General features: G+C 36.3%; 1 protein-coding gene and 1 long non-coding RNA gene across 4 annotated transcripts in view; one reads left to right on the top strand and one right to left on the bottom strand.

The window, feature by feature from the left end:
* LOC137224942 (uncharacterized) overlaps positions 1-12,338 on the bottom strand; it is a 28,395-nt gene extending 16,057 nt beyond the window's left edge. For 2 of the 3 annotated variants that reach the window (XR_010943585.1, XR_010943586.1), the window contains exons 1-3: positions 12,229-12,322; positions 11,312-11,438; positions 9,568-9,742 (exon numbers count right to left, since the gene is read on the bottom strand). This is a non-coding gene — a long non-coding RNA (uncharacterized lncRNA). Of the gene's footprint in view, positions 1-9,567; positions 9,743-11,311; positions 11,439-12,228 lie in introns of all 3 variants that reach the window. The other variant, XR_010943587.1, reaches the window with a different exon arrangement.
* A 27-nt stretch (positions 12,339-12,365) lies between these two features.
* The window catches only part of CCDC39 (coiled-coil domain 39 molecular ruler complex subunit), a 47,095-nt gene continuing 42,301 nt past the window's right edge, over positions 12,366-17,159 (top strand). Inside the window, exon 1 of the mRNA XM_067738143.1 lies at positions 12,366-12,603. Within this exon, the coding sequence (XP_067594244.1) occupies positions 12,514-12,603 (90 nt within the window). The 5' untranslated portion in view covers positions 12,366-12,513. The remainder of the gene's footprint in view (positions 12,604-17,159) is intronic.

The raw sequence follows: 17,159 nt of genomic DNA, 5'->3' as shown, positions 1-17,159 counted from the left end.
GTTATACCCATATGGGTGTCCATTCTTTTTCAAATTCTTTTCCCATTTCGGTTATTACAGAATATTGAGCCAAGTTCCCTGTGCTATACAGTAGGTCCTTGTTGGTTATCTATTTTAAATATAGTAGTGTATACATGTCAATCTCAAACTGCCAATCTAGCCCTCCCCCACACCCTTTCCCCCTGGTAACCATAAATTTGTTCTCTAAGTCTGTGCGTGTTTCTGTTTTGTAAATAAGTTAATTTGTATCATTTTTTTAGATTCCGCATGTAAGCAATATCATATGGTATTTGTCTTTCTGTGTCTAACTTACTTCACTTAGTATGATAATCTCTTGGTCGATCCATGCTGCTGCAAATGGCATTATTTCATTATTTTTAATTTCTGAGTAATAATCCATTGTATATATGTAGCACATTTTCTTTATTCATTCATCGATCGATGGACATTTAGGTTGCTTCCATGTCTTGACTATTGTAAACAGTGCTGCAATGAACAATGGGGTGCATGTATCCTTTCAAACCATTGTTTTTTCTGGATATACACCCAGGAGTGGGATTGCTAGATATGGTAGCTCTATTCTTAGTTTTTGAAGGAAACTCCATATTGTTCTCCAGTGTGGTTGTATCAATTTATATTCCCACCAACAATGTAGGAGGGTTCCCTTTTCTCCACACCCTCTCCAGTATTTATTATTTTATAGACTTTTTGATGATGGCCATTTTGACTGTGTGAAGTGATACCTCATTTGCATTTCTCTAATAATTGGCGATGTGGAGCATCTTTTCATGTGTTTGTTGGCCATTTATCTGTACGTCTTCTTTGGAGAAGTGTTTATTTAGGTATTCTGCCCATTTTTTGATTGGGTTGTTTGTTTCTTTCACATGAGCTGCATGAGCTGTTTGTAAACTTTGGAGATCAATCCCTTGTCAGTCGCATTGTTTGCAAATATTTTCTCCTATTCTGTGGGTTGTTTTTTCATTTTGTTTATGGTTTCCTTTGCGTACAAATGCTTTTGAGTTTAATTAGGTCCCATTTGTTTTTGTTTTTATTTTCATTACTCTAGGAGGTGGATCAAAAAAGATCTCGCTATGATTTATGTCAGAGAGTGTTCTGCTTATGTTTTCCTCTAAGAGTTTTATAGTATCTGGTCTTACATTTAGGAGGTAAGTCCTTATTCTAATGGTGTGACTGCTCTGCCCTTGATCCCCTCCCACCTGGAGACAGACATGCTTCCCTGATGAGTCTTGATAGCTTGCCATACTGTGTGCACTTGGTATGCTTTAGCTCATTTAACAAAGGTTCTGGAGGGCAGCATCCTACAAGTTTTTCTCACTGATACATATCACTATCACTTACTACAGAGAGCATGTCACACCTTAGGTGCTCAAAGACTATACAATGAGAATGAGTGAATAAAGGAATGATGAATGTCTACTGTGTGCCTAGTGCTGGGGAGCCAGTGTTAAATCAGCTAGACCTCTCTGACCTATGTTGCTTACAATGTAATAGGGGGGCTCAGGGAAGTAAACAGAGGAAATGTCATGATAGCCGAAATATGATGCCAGGGGAAATGTATATAGGTCAGGGAAGGTAGACATTAGCTGGGAAAATATGGGAAGAGTGCCCAGGCAGCAGGAACAGATGTGCTAAGGCTTAAAGTGAGAGAGAACTTGAAGAAAAGGAAACAAATTCACTCGGGCTAGAATTCCCAGTGTGAGATGAAGAAGAGTGAGAGACGAGAGCGGGGAGGGAGAAGGCCCAGTTCATGAGGGCCTCAGAATCCACGTTAGGGAGGCCTTGGAGAGCTGGGGAGGGACGATGTGCTAAGATCTGTGGGTTAAAAAACTCATTTTGGCTGAGGCGTGGAGATGATATTAGAGAGATCGATTATGGAGGCAGTTACCTGTTAGGAGACGGCTTTTGTCGGTGGTTTCTCCACTTGATAGTAAACACCTTGAGGGGAAGGATAATCACTTTTTCAATTTTGTAAATTAAGGGCTTAGGTCAATGTTTCTTTAATGAATGACAAACTCTACATATGTCAATTATCATACCTCAGAAAAACAAAAATAAAAAAGCCCCTTCTTTTAAGAAGTTGCATCCCCTGTGGCTCATCTAGTCATTGGGTCAATATAACTACCTCCAGGTAAGCTGGTTACACAAAGGAGATTTAGTGGCACCTCCACCCTGACCTTGCTCGTGATAGATACATAAGTTGATTTATTTTACCTTACCTTGCCTATATTATAACTGACCATTTTTTTGGCTTTTTCATGAAGATGTCATTCCTGGATTAAGATCATGGCTTTTCCATGTTGCATAATCTACCTAAGAATAATCCATGCAACTCTGCCTCTTTGTGTTTATTCAAAGACTGGTGAAAGAGTTAATGAAGATATGAATTAAGGAAAGCATAAATGATAAAATAGTCATCTGAAAGGTTACTTCTGACTTCCCTGTATTTGTATTAGAATCTAGTCATTAAAGTGATATAATTCACTGAATAAAATCATTTTATTAAGCCTTTGGTCAGCAGATTATTAATACCTATATTATATATAGAACTCATCTAAAATTAGTAATTATAGCTCTCATTTTTCTTTTGATACAACGAAAAGAGTAAAAGAATTTTCAAAGTATGTGAGAGGACTCTGTGAAATAACATCACAGTTAATCAAAATTTAATACAATAAACTAATAAAATAGTAAAAATGTTCTAATTTAATATTAGTAGTAGATGTCTTCTTCTTATCCTTATTTTATATACAATGACACTTTCAAAGCATTATAAATTTGTGAGCTAATAACATATCACAAATCTACAAAAATATGAAAAGCCAAAAAAATTGATAACTTCTGATTCAGATTATATGTCAATTTTCATTATTGTGTTTCTAGTAAATAAGTAACATAAATGAACTATTTGTAGGGTGGTGGGTGATATGGATTATTTTTCCTGATACCTAATTAGAGTCCCTACTTTTCTAAAACTTTCAGTCTTTCACGATTCACAATGAAACATTAATTTGTATGGTTCACTTAATCAGATTCAACAAACTTTGTTTATAAAATTTCATATACCTAAGTTTTTTAGCATATGTTATCTTCTAAGTGGTTAATTTACATGTTGATCTATCCATGACAATCTTACATTTAAACTTTCATTGTTAATTATTATCATTGTTATGGTTGCTTCACATTAATAGCAACTAACAATGTTTAGAAGAATAAAAGGGACTCTGATTTTGCATCTGGATGTTTTTTAATGCAATGACACAGAGTTCTGTGTCACACCAAAGATTTTGTCATTTTACAGTGAGAATGAGCTGGGGGAAAATAGTTGTTAATAGATTGTTAGGTTGGTATTTGGGCCACAATTATTTCTGGGGGGTTTTCTCCTTAAGAACATCTTTAATACTGCACCCAGAGATTTGACTCAGATGTCAGGAATAATGAGCTTCATTATAAAGTAGACCTTGATGATAGTTCTGGCTAAAAAAGAAAGAAAAGATTGAAAAAAAGAGGTATTTGTGGTACTTTACATAGACAGACATGTAGCACCATCTACTGGCTTAGAATAAATGAATAAAATCTGTATTTCCACTAGCAAAAGTATGAAACTATGAATATCAAAGCTTCCTATAGCTTGATAGGAATTGGTTTAGCCAATTCTTTTGATTCTGATGATTGTTTTACTAGTAGATGAGAGTACTTTGCTATATAGGGCCTTCTTTTCCCCTCTGTCTTTGCATCTAGGAAATTTTTTTTTTTTGCATCATGTGTACACACACACACACACACACACACACGCATATCCCATTGTACCCAACTAAATCATGTAATTTTTTTTACAAGGCAGTTGTTGCCATTGGCAAAAGAAATTTTGTGAATGTAATTTCCCCGAAAAGGATATTAGAAAGTCCGTAATTAAGGTCTTTCCTTTACTGTTTCTCTGCAGTAGAAAATGTTTTCTTTAAATATAGTTAAGGCCTCCTGTTATCAGAAGAAATAAATCCTTAAAAATAATCCATTCAATAATTCATTAATTAAACAAGTATTAATCAAGGGATTACTATGTTTCAGCAACAATGATAAGAACATTAAAAAACAGAACAGTGATTTCAGAAATATTGCATAATATTTGTCTGTGAGGTAAGTGTTCCTTTGTAAAGACTTACATCCATCCCTTTCATTAACTGAGCAGCCAATTATCCGATATAGCTTTGTAAAATGTACAAGTTTGCAAAATGTTATAGATACTGGTCAAAATATTCAGCACTAAAAACATGTTTTGTATAGGGAGGAAAACTGTGGAACAGAACAATTATAAGACCTTTCTGACCTTTCAATGAGACTGTTATCTCATTATCCAAGTCATTAACTATTTCATAATAAAATGAATTTCCTCAGGAGGGAGTGAGTACCTCAGCAATACAATAGCAGTGTAAAAGCACTGCATGTTGCTGAGGTGCACGTTGTAGTCAGGGGCTATCTTGGAAGTTTCTTCTAATTCTGAGGTTATATAAATGCTCTGAATCTAGTCATATGGAACTATATTAAGAATGAATTACATAAAAGAAAATCTGAGAAAATGGAGACATTTACCATATTTCTGGGTAGGAAGACAATACAATAAAAGTTTAATTTCTTCTTAAATTATTATGTATATTCAAGGAAATTTCAATGAAAAATCCTAGGGTTCTTTGACCTTTTTTGAACTTCACAACTTGATTGCAAGGAAGTGTTTGAAAATAAATAAGAGTAGTTGTGATGGTGGTGATAGATGGTGTGCTTGGCCCTACCATAGTAAGAAGCTATGCTACTCAAAACAGTGTGGTTCTTTTGTAGAGATAGATAAATAAGTCAATGAAATACCAGACATCTAGAAACATATCATTATATATATATGAGAATTTAGTATACAAAAGGACACATTTCAAACCACAGGAGTGAGACAGACTATTTAACAAATGGTGTTGAGAAAATTCCTATTTATTTTGGAAAAGAACTATGAATCTATGTCCTGTCATACACAAACATAAATTTTATGTGCATTAGAATTTTAATGTAGAATATATAATTATAAAAGTACTTATATAATTATAAAAGTACTTGGGAATTTGGGGTTACCAGATGCAAATTATTATATATAGAATGGATAAACAACAAGGTCCTACTGTATAGCACATGGAACTATATTCAATAATCTATGATAAACTATAATGGAAAAGAATATATATAAAAAAGAATATATATAGGTATAATTGAATCACTTTGCTGTACAGCAGAAATTAAGACAACATTGCAAATCAACTATATTTCAATTAAAAAAATAAAGTTCTAGGGCTTCCCTGGTGGGTGGAGCAGTGGGTGAGAGTCCGCCTGCCGATGCAGGGGACACGGGTTCGTGCCCCGGTCCGGGAATATCCCATATGCCGCGGAGCAGCTTGGCCCGTGAGCCATGGCCACTGAGCCTGCGCGTGCGGAGCCTGTGCTCCGCAACGGGAGAGGCCACAACAGTGAAAGGCCCGCGTATCGCAAAAATAAATAAATAAAGTTCTTGGGAAGCTGAAAAAAAGTACTAAAAAATATATAAATAACATATATAAATATTTTAATGAATAAACAACAATAAATTTTAATGAATAAATACTAAATCTTAATATAAACTTTAATATTAAATATATTAAACTTTTAATAAGAGTAAAATTTAAATAAATAAAATATGTTATATATAATACTTATATATAAATAAATAATATATAAAATAGTTTATTTTTGTTATGTTTTTTATTTTTTATTTTTTGCGGTACGTGGGCCTCTCACCGTTGTGGCCTCTCCCACTGTGGAGCACAGGCTCTGGACGCGCAGGCTCAATGGCCACGGCCCACGGGCCCAGCCGCTCCGCGGCACGTGGGATCGTCCCGGACCGGGGCACGAACCCGTGTCCCCTGCATTATCAGGCGGACTCTCAACCACTGCGCCACCAGGGAAGCCCTAAAATAGTTTATTTTTATAGTCTTCCGGGCAAGGCTTTCCTTAGTGAGATGCAAAACAAAAGTTATCAAGGAAAAGACTGACAGATTTAACTATTTAAAAAAACTCCTCTTTTCATTTATGTATTTATTCTCTCAGCAGATTTTTATTGAGCATTACCATGTGCAGATATTGTTCTAGTTTCTGAATATAGTGTGAACAAAATGCATATGGTTCCTATTGTCATGCATATTATAGTCTAGTGGCAAATATAGAAAATAAGTAAACAAAATAAAAATATAAGTACTAATTATGGTGAATTAGTCTCAATGTAATTACTAAATGTGAAAATTTTGCTGTAAGACAGAGCAACAAGTAAAAGCTATATTTGATTGAATGGGCAAGGAAGGCCTCTCTAAGGAGGTTATATATAAACTGAAGAATATAGAGCCCTGCAGAATACTCTAGAACTAGACATTATGGAAGAAAATATTCCAGGCAGAGGGATCAGTATATATGAAGACCCAAAGGCTGGGAGACTCCTTGGTTTTTTGAAGCTCTAAGGAAATAATTAAAACAATTCAAGGTGGCTGAAACATAGTGAATAAGGGGAAAGATGGCAAGAGATGAGCTTGGAAAAAATTTGTCAGGGATAAGATCACATAGGATTTTGTAGACCAGATTAAGGATTTTGGATTTAATTCCAACTAAACCAGGAATCCACTGAAGAGTTTTAACTTGGAAGAAATCTGATTTAAGTTTAAAAAAGCCTTTAAAATGGTACAACTACTTTGGAAAAGGTCTGGAATGTTTTATAAACATGCCCTGCTGTCAGCAATTGTACTCCTTGGTATTTATCCAAGAGAAATAAAAACATATGTCCTTGAAAAGGCTTGTCTTGAGAGTATACATTAATAATTCTGAAACACATTTAAATGTACTTTGGGGTTGAAAAAATAAGTAAATGGCTGATGGATAGTGGGAGCAAGGTTTCTCACTGTCAGGAGGGAAGTTTCAAATAAATAAGAAGGGAAGGCTAGAATAAACTCTGTGGTACTGGATTGGAGTCAGAGACATCAGTATGTACTAATGTTTAGCTTATACAGATAGACACAAAGATGATTATAGATTTGTGAATTCTTGGGTTAGTATACATCATATATTATCTAGTTTTGTCTGCTGAGAGAGCCCAGAAGCACTGACAACCCAGTAACAGCAAACATACCCAGAGCCCAGATCTTGATTTCTAAATGCCATTCTCCAATAAAAGGAATCAGAGCTCCTTGGAGAAATGGCTAATTCTCAGGCTGTGTAAGGGAAAATACAAGATGGCCCGGAGTACTTTGTAGGCCAGAAAGTAAGGAGGTGCTCAAAAAACAAAAAGATGAAGGCATGTCAAAGATACAGGGGCCAATGGCCAGAGCTGGAACAAATTGGGTAACAAAATAGCATAGTTTGGATTATAATCCAAAGTATAAAATATATATGAGTCCACAGTAATATAAATAAATAATTGAATAAATAAATAAATAAATGGAGAGGATAGACTCCTACTTACAGAAAAGTCTCAAATAATACATGTAGATACTCTCTTTTTGGGAGGTAGAGTGTAATCTCTCTCCTCGAAGGCAGACCGAACTCAGTGAATCATTTAGAGTATGGAAAGGGAAATAGTAGCTTTACAATGGAGAAACCTGGCAAACGCTATCTTAACAAAATGATCACAGGTAAAATCACCAGTAATGCCATGATGACATCACGAGCCCTCTGATAAGATGTGATGAGAAGTGTATTTCACCTCTGTGGTTTTCTTCCCCCAAACCCATAACTCCAGACTAATTATGAGAAAACCATCAGATAAAACATTAAGAGACATTTAGAGAACTTCTATATGAAATAACTGACCAGTACTTCTCAATACTGTTCAGGTTACAAAAAACAAGAAAAAACTGAGAACTTGTTACAGACCAAGGAAGACTAAGGAGACATGATAACAAAATGCAATGTGGTATGCTAGATTATATCCTGAAACAGAAAAAACATGGATGGAAAGACTGGAAATCTGGAGTTTAGTTTATAGTAATGGGCCAATGTTGGCTTCTTTCTTTTGTCTAATGTACCATGGTAATGTGTGATGATAATATTAGAGGAAACTGAAACTACATGAGGGATATATGGGATATTATCTTTGGGGAAGTGGTGATGTTCCACCTCTTGAGCATAGTTTAGGTTAACCTGGTGTATGCATTTGTCCAAACTCAAGATATGTGTATTTGTTTGTATATAAATTTTACCTATAGAGGGAAGAATGTAAACAAAAGTAAACATATGCATAGTGAAGTCTTTAGGGGGGAAGTGTACTGATCACTGCAATTTACTTTGAAATGCATCAATAAATAACATGAATTGATGAGTGGATGGATAGATGGGTATGTAACAGCAAGAATAGTCAAACACTCATGGTAGGACCTAGGAAACATCTAGATCACGGGAATAATGGTGCTTACTGTAAAATTATTTCAGCTTTTCTATATGTGGGAAATATTTCAAAATTAGATGTTGTAAGTAAAAGATTACCTTAACTGTTGAGGGAGAATGGATTTCGGGGGAACAAGAGTAGAAGCAGATTGTTGAGGATGCCATTGCAGTAGTGCAGTGAGAGATGATGATTGTTTGGAGTGGTGGTAGTGGACTTGGAAGGGAGTCATAAAAGCCAAGAGAAGAAAATGTTTTAATAGGGAAAGAATAGTTGAGCTGAATGTAGCCCATAGATCAGGTAAGTTGATGATGAACGTATCCACTGGAATATGAAGCATACTGATGGCAATGAGAGCAGTTTCTGAGGTGTTGTATAGCAAAATACACTAAAAAAAGTTAAAAAAAAACCCCCAAAAATTAGGAGAAAAATACTCATACACACACACAAACATGCACAAAGAAACTATAACATAAAAAACACTGCCATAATTCAATAAGAAGAAACAACCTAACGGGAAAAAATGGACAAAGGATATGATAAAGAAATTCTTAGCAGAAGAAATGTGATGTTCAGTCTCACTCATAATTATATAATTGTCAATAAACAATGAAAAACCATATTTTACTCTTTAGGTTGTAAAATATTTGATACTTCATAAGAATACTGTCATATTTTGTAGGTATGCAAAGACATTTTGAAAGATAATTTAGTGGTATCTATCAAAATAAAATTGTTTATACCTGTTTTCCATTAATTTTACTTCTAAGAAAATGTCATGCAGAAATACTTACATAGGTGTTCAAGATTATATCTTATTCACCAAATATAACACTAACTGAAAGATGCATTCCAATTTTGGAGATATTAAAATGTGAAAATAAGTATAGTCTAGAATTGATGAAATACAGTATTAGAAAGGTGTTCATTATAGCATTGTTTATAAAGTTAAAATTGATTGATGATACTGAATTTTAAGCTGCTATTAAAAGACCAAAGATCTAATATACTGACACGGAAACATAGCCACTATTGTTAAGTGAAAAAATGAATTTGCAAAATATTTAAGTTTTTATTTCTATAGGAAAAAATTAATATATGTATATACTTACAGCTTCATTTAAAAAAATGCCGGTAGGGGCTTCCCTGGTGGCGCAGTGGTTGAGAGTCTGCCTGCCGATGCAGGGGACACGGGTTCGTGCCCCGGTTCGGGAAGATCCCACATGCCGCGGAGCGGCTGGGCCCGTGAGCCATGGCCGCTGAGCCTGCACGTCCGGAGCCTGTGCTCTGCAACGGGAGAGGACACAACAGTGAGAGGCCCGCGTACCACAAAAAAAAAAAAAAAATGCCGGTAGGATAAACACCAAAATGGGGCAAACTTTTGAGAATGAGATTGGCATGGAGCTGAGGATATCTTTTCCTTTTACTTCATACATATATGTATTTTTCTTTCTTATAAAACAAAGATCATGTTATTTTTGCAAAACCCCAAATCTCTTCATATTTTAGCCTTAACAACCTGATCTGGATGAAGTTATCTATTTGAGAATGAGACAGTAAAAGGGTAACATCTACCTTAGCATTTGGGGATTAAATTGATTATTTCATGGTTAGTGACAAGGCTTGTAAAACTTTGGGCTTTATTTCTAAATCTGAATGAATAATGATAGGGTTAGAATCTGGAAGCTGTAGAATTATAAAAGTGGGAGGAAATGGATGATAGGAATACTGTGGTGATGAGGGGGAGAAGCAGGGATATTGTTTAAAGGCAGAAAGGTAGAATTTAGAGGATGCATGGACATTTTGTCCAGAATTCAACATTGTATAATCATTATCCTGAAATTCAGGAAATAGAAGCCTTGAGATATGGGAAATGGGATTCTTTGCAGGGATTTGGCTGCCAAAGTTCTTATGTCCTTGGGGCCTACAGAAGTACCCAGCGAAGACAGCTGCAGCCATACATTTGGCAGCTACAGCTGACACTGAGAGGGGTGGATCAACAGATTGGCACAGGCGAAGGCAGCTGCCTCAATATTCACATTTTAAAATAATCATTAAACAAGGGACATTGCCATAACAATTTTTAAATATAAATAACAATATGTCATCTTAATATATGCTGGATATTAACATTTTCATTAGTAGTGTTGACTAAACTATTATAAAATAAAAGATGATCTCTATTAAGGTTATTTAAGCTGTAAAAGTCCATTATTCCATATAGGTCAACATTCCCTCTACAAGCTCTCTTTCTCTTAACCACCTTGGAAATTTAGGCATTGTAGAACTGGAGAATAAAATGCCTTGCTAACTCTAGACTTTGAAGACACTATCTCTAAGTCCATAATGCTAAATATATGGAAAACCATGTAAGCACAAAGAGACAAAGCTACAAAAGATTTCAAAAGTATAGCGACAAACCAAGGGTAAAAAAAGACATTTTCAAGACATTTGAGGAAATATGAATATGAAAAGATACTGATCATGAAGAGTTATTTTGATACTGTTAATTTTGTCAGATGTGATAATGATAGTGTTTATGTTATAAAACGTAAAACATTAGTGATACATGCTCCAGTAGTTATGGGTGACATGTTATGTTTGTGATTTACTTTAAAATGCTTCAGCAAAAGATCCAGATGAAACTAATATGGCAAAAAAAAAAAAAAAGAAAGAATGTTAAGTCATGGTGATAAGTATATAGGGGTTCATTATACCCTGCTCTCTATTCTTACATATATTTAAACTTTTTATAATAAAAAAGGTTAACAATGAACAGGTAAAATAAAATTGAAAAGGGCAAAAAAAAGCTACATATATTTGACTATTGGATAAGCAAAATTAATTGGTCCTCACAATGAAGTGGTAGAGTATTCCAGCCAACAACACCCCTCATTGCAGACAGCATAGTTTGAGACCTGTTTCCTAGTTTAGGTCCTGCTTACTTTACCCACTTCACCTCAGGGAGCTTCACTTCATTTATCTAGGAAATGAAAGAATTAGGTTAGTTCACTGTTTTGTGCTTTCCAGTTCTGAGAAGCGGGTACATAAAACACGGGTCATAAACTCAAACTCCTACCGGTGCCAAGCAGTTAATTCAAATGAGTGAATTGGTAAAGTGCTTGCCAGTCTAAAGCGGTTAGACTTTTTCGAGTTTAGGAAGAAATATAGGTTTCTGTGTGGAATTAAAGATGTGTAAATGCTAACAAATGAAAATGTAAAGAAAATAGGGACTTCCCTGGCGGTCCAGTGGTTAAGACACTGCGCTTCCATTGCAGGGGGCACGGGTTTGATCCCCGGTGGGGGAACTAAGATCCCACATGCTGCCTAGCCAAAAAAAAAAAAAAGGAAATAAAGGTGTGGGAACTCTGCGCTGCAGGTTTGCCATCTCGGGGCAGTTCACGACTGCGGTCAACTAGGACTCTGCAACCGGGCAGAAGACCATTGGGTGGGAGACCAGAAGTTAAAACAGACGAAGATCAAAACATCCAGCAATGATTCTAGGGAGTGAATTGTGCTTCAAAATACCTGTCTACTTCAGCCTACAAGATTTCATCTACTAATGAAACTCAACAAACGCCACTTGAAAGGAAAGCTAGGTTTATTCTTTTCGTTAGCGCTCATCTTCCGCCCGCGATCGCAGCTGCGTAGCGCAACGCAGGTCCGGTGCCCTGTGGTCCCCTGGAGACTGCAGGCGCCACCGATTCTATGCCTCCCGGGAGCGCCGAAGGGGCTAACCGGAGCCGCACATTGAAGGACTGTTATGCCGGTACCTGGCAATCCCAAGGAACCTCTGGAGGAGTAAGTTGATTCGCTTCGCTGGGTGCCCAAGAAGAAAAAGTTGCACTGGATCCTGGGAAGGAGTTCTCAACCGGAAGATTTGCCTGGGCGCTTCCTGTTTGGTAACTAAGGGCGCGAAACGGTTGCTAGAGCTCCAGTAGCAACTACCCCGGAGCTTTGCGAGTTCCTTGGGTTGCCTCAGGTGCCGCTCACGGGCGATACGAGAAGGTGGATCTTACCTCTGCACCTTTTCTGAGGTCCCCTATCTGTTTGTCATCATGAGTAGTGAATTCCTGGCGGAGCTGAATTGGGAGGAAGGGTTCGCCATCCCGGTGGCGAACGAGGAGAACAAGATACTGGAAGATCTGGTAAGGATCAGGTGAAGAAGGCGGGGGAAGAAGGGGTCTGTTGGGGGACGTTTTCTAGTTGGCAGAAATACCCCAACCCTTTTATTTCTCTCCATTCTTTCCCTAATCCCATCTCTTCTCGGTCTACCTCTCTCCGGCAGCATCTCCTTCTTCCCTCACCTGCTAGCCCTTTTCGGTACTTGCTAAAGCATTAAAATCAATCAATCAATCAATCAATCAATCAATCAAACTGAAACTATAATAGATATTCACAACTATAAAGCTTGAAACTTTACTCCCTCCTCCTCTTCCACCCCTTGCACTCATTTCTAGCCTCCTGAGCAGTAGAGGAAAGGCTGGTTCTCGCGCCCGCCTTTTCCTTCCTCAGAATTGAGCGCAGTTTGCAAAGGGACTTCTGAGGTTTGCGTAGCGACAGTTATTTGCGGATGTTTGTAAACAAAACATGTTATGGTTGACATTTCTTTTTGAGTTACTGCCTATGATGTTTAAAGTGACTCGAAGAAATGTTTTTAAGAGGGATGTTCTAGTAAGTACGTATAATGTGCAATTTACAGCTTTTCAAAGTGAGGATTAAGTTGTCACAGAAATATATAAAATATTTTTGTAAGGAGTATTTTACACCAGCTTGCAACAGTGCATGGTAGTTGTTAAAAATAAAATTGCAACCAGCTCAGGAAACTTTGAAAATCAGTTAGCAGTCAGTCTAAAGTTCCATCACATGGCAATGTGTTGTGTGGAAGAGGGTCCAAGAAGACCGATGATGTTTACACTACTTTAGAGAATGGAAGAGAAGGTTCCTCTGAGAAATGAAAATGAAAATCCTCCACTTTGTTTTTTGAAAATATGTTTTTCAAACTCTTCTGACTTATTTACTTATATCTAATGTAGATGGCTTCAGATTTTGTTTTTTGTTTTAAGTGAAGGGCAGCATTAGGAAATATAAGAGATCTAGCACTGAGTACTGAGGACTAATAATAAGTATCCAGTCTTGGGTTCTGATCCTGCTTACGAGCACTGAGTCCATTTCTTCTTCTGTAAACTGGAGATTAGTAAAATAATTATCTCACAGGGTTGTTACACAGCTCCAAGGACTTTAATATAGGTTAAGTTCCATTCAAACGTTAGTTTTTGGTATTATTGCCATAATATTTGTCTCACAGGACTTTATATACATATTACTTGTATTAGCTATTTAAAAAAATATTAAAGAGCAATAAAAAGAATAATGAGGGCCATAATCACTTCACCTGAATAAACTCCAATATTAAAAAAGCAACTCTTGAAAGTTTAAGATATTCAAACAGAAGAGAAGGGTATAAAATAAAAAATTCAAGATATTCCCTCCCCAAAGTACTCACTGTTGACCGTAGAAGTGGCTATCATGGCTTTAAACAAATATCCCAGACATCATGGTCTACAGGTATACAGATAGAAAAGACAGGAGTATTATAAAACTGGGATCCTATTACATGTGCTGCTTTTAACATAGAAATTTAAATTTAATTTTACTTGTGTTTAAAAGGAGAAAATGAACGGAATTGTTGAATTTCAGTGAGTATTACTTGGTTATAAGAGATAATGGTTGCTAAAGATTTCTTTAACATTAAGAAAAACTAAATGGTTAAATTAATTGTTTTTAAAAAACTTCTTTGCTTCATTTGTAGACAGTATGGGTTGACTTCCTGATCTTTCATTTCTCATCTTTGAAATGAAGAAATTAGCTCTCTTACCCTTCCTGCCACCTTCTTTTCCCCATTAAAAATAGTGGTTTTATTATTTTTATAATATCAAGGTTTATTTTATTTTCATTCTATTCAGTGCCCTTAATTTACTGCAAGTGTTTAGTCTTATATTTAAAATGATTTAATGGTTGTTCATGCAGCCACTTTTACTCTGTTTACCTTTTTTTGAATTTTTCACTTTGATTCATCTTTTGACTGGTTGGGTACTATCCATGTGTGGGTTTCAAGAAGGACCCACAGTACTGTGCTTTCAATTCCTCACATCCCTGGCTGCCAGTCTGGTTCCTTGCATTGCCAACTTTACATTTATAGTCCTTAAATCGTAGTATCAGATCTTCAAGATACTTTCTCTCTCCCCCTACTCCTTCCTCCTGGAGTCCTGTGTTTCCCAGTATGGACTATTTTCCCACAGACCTATTTCCCAGCTGTTAACTTGAGAATTCCCTTTCCTTTACTGGGTTGACGCTCTATTTCCTACATCACATAGCTTCTTTTTTCTCAGATTATTATTCTCTTATTTTAATGAAATACTTTCTTGTGTCTCCCTAAGAAGGGTCTATGGGAGGTAAACACTGTGATTATCTTCACATATGATGGTCATTTGGCTGGGTAGAAGATCCTAGAATAAAAATAATTTTTCCACAGAATCTGGAAAGTATTGCCCTATTATCTTCCAGCAGTGTTGTTGGTGAGTAATCTGATATTAAAATGATTTTCATTTCTTTGTAGCTTACTTTTTTAATCTCTGGAAGCTTTTAGGGTTTTATTTCATCTTTACATAGAAATTTTAATTTTGGCAACTGTATCAATCATATTTTTAATTTTCACGTTATTTGCTTATTGCTTTTTTGTATCACATGGTCGTGTTTTAGGAGTACATTATCATTTACAATCTCTGAGTGTGTATGTGTCTGTGTGTGTGTGTTTAGTTCTTGTCTTTTGTGTCCTGAATTATCTGTTTTCTTTGGGATCTTTTTGTTTGTTTATCTTGATGTCCCTCACATTATGTAAGTTTTCAATATATATCTGGTGGTCCTTGCATGTCCTTTTATATTGAAGAAAGAGGCAATAAAATGTTGTTTGGGAACTCTATGGGGAAGGAATTATCAAGTTGTGGTGAGTTAATCATTATGCTTTCATTTAAAAAGCAGATGCTTTTGCTCTGGGTTCATTATGCAATGATAAAAATCATAATTGATGAAGAAAATAAAAGTGATAAAGCACCAAACAACACAACAGCTAAATATGTAAAAGTAAAAGCTTTTATAAATGCAAGTAGGCCTTGACAAAAATATGTAGTGAGATACTTCAATATTTACTTCCTCAGAATTAGACAACTCTAATAGACAAAAATAAAGATATAAAAGATATGACTAATACAACAAAAATAAGAACATAGAGAACATATATCCCTTAAGTAGAATATGTTCATAAAGCATTTACAAAGGTAGATTATGTACTAGACCAGAACAAAAACCTGAAAATGAGTGATCAACCTTAAATACAGTAGGCTAAGTGAAATAAGCTGGACACAAAAGGACATACTGTATGGTTCCACTTATATGAGATAACCTAGAGTAGTCAAATTTGTAGAGACACAAAGTAGAATGGTGATTTCCAGGGGCTGGGGGTAAGGGGAATGGGGAGTTGGTATTTAATAGGTACAGAGTTTCAGTTTGGGAAGATAAAAGATTTCTGGAAATTGATGGTGGTGATGGTTGCACAACACGTGGATATACATAATGCCACTGTACTTAACGGACACTGAGAAAGGGTTAAAATGGTAAATTTTATGTTATATATATTTTATAACAATTTAAAAATGAGTGATGGAAAATTTTTAGGTCACATTTTCTGATCATAAGCCAATAGAATTTATAATAAACAATTAAAAAAATTATCTGCCATTGTTAGGAACTGAATACTTGCGTGCCTTCCCCACCCCCCCCACCCCTGCCCCATTCATATGTTGAAGCCCTACTCACCCACCGCAACCGCCTCCCCCCCCACCGTGTGATGGTATTTAGAGGTGGGGCCTTTGGGAGGTAATTAGGTTTACATGAGGTCATGATGGTGGGGAAGGGAGAGCATGGGATTACTGTCCTTATGAGAAGAGGAAGAGAGACCAGGGCTCTTTCTGTCACATGAGGACTCTGAGAAGGCAGCCATCTGCAAGTCAGGAAGAGAAATTTCACTGGAACGGAATTGTCTGGCACCTTGATTTTGGACCTCCTAGCCTCCAGAACTGTGAGAAATAAATTTCCATGTTTTAGCCACCCAGTCTATGATATTTTGTTATGGTGTTATGAGCTGACTAAGAGACCCATCTTAAATATTGATACTTAGGTGAGTTTCTCAGAAATATATTTCTGGGTAGCTTTATATCAAAGAGAAATTGAAAGGAAAAAAATCACCTTTTAGAGAACAGTAAAAGGGGACTGCTTCATACCCACACCCACGGGAAACGGCAAAAATCTTAGAGAAAACTTATAGCCTTAACTGCCTTTATTTTAGATCAGTGTCTTAGCCTGGGTTACTACACCAGAGTAACATAGACTGAGTGACTTAAAAAACAGACGTTTATTTCTCACAGTTATGAAGGCTAGAAGTCAGGATCAGGGTGCCATCACAGCTGAGTACCTATGAGAGCCCTCTTTCTGGCTTGTAGATGGCTGCCTTCTGGCTCTGTTCTCACATGGCTAAGAGAGAGAGTGAGCTCTGGTCTCTCTTCCTCTTCTTCTAAGGACACTAATCCCATCATGAGGGTCCTACCCTCATGTCATAGTTTAAACCTACTTACCTCCCAAGGGCTCC

The sequence above is a fragment of the Pseudorca crassidens genome, chromosome 5 (genome assembly GCF_039906515.1).
Source record: "Pseudorca crassidens isolate mPseCra1 chromosome 5, mPseCra1.hap1, whole genome shotgun sequence".
NCBI classification, from domain to species: domain Eukaryota; kingdom Metazoa; phylum Chordata; class Mammalia; order Artiodactyla; family Delphinidae; genus Pseudorca; species Pseudorca crassidens.
Note: the sequence above shows the minus strand (reverse complement) of the source record. Positions and strands in the feature narration are given on the sequence as shown.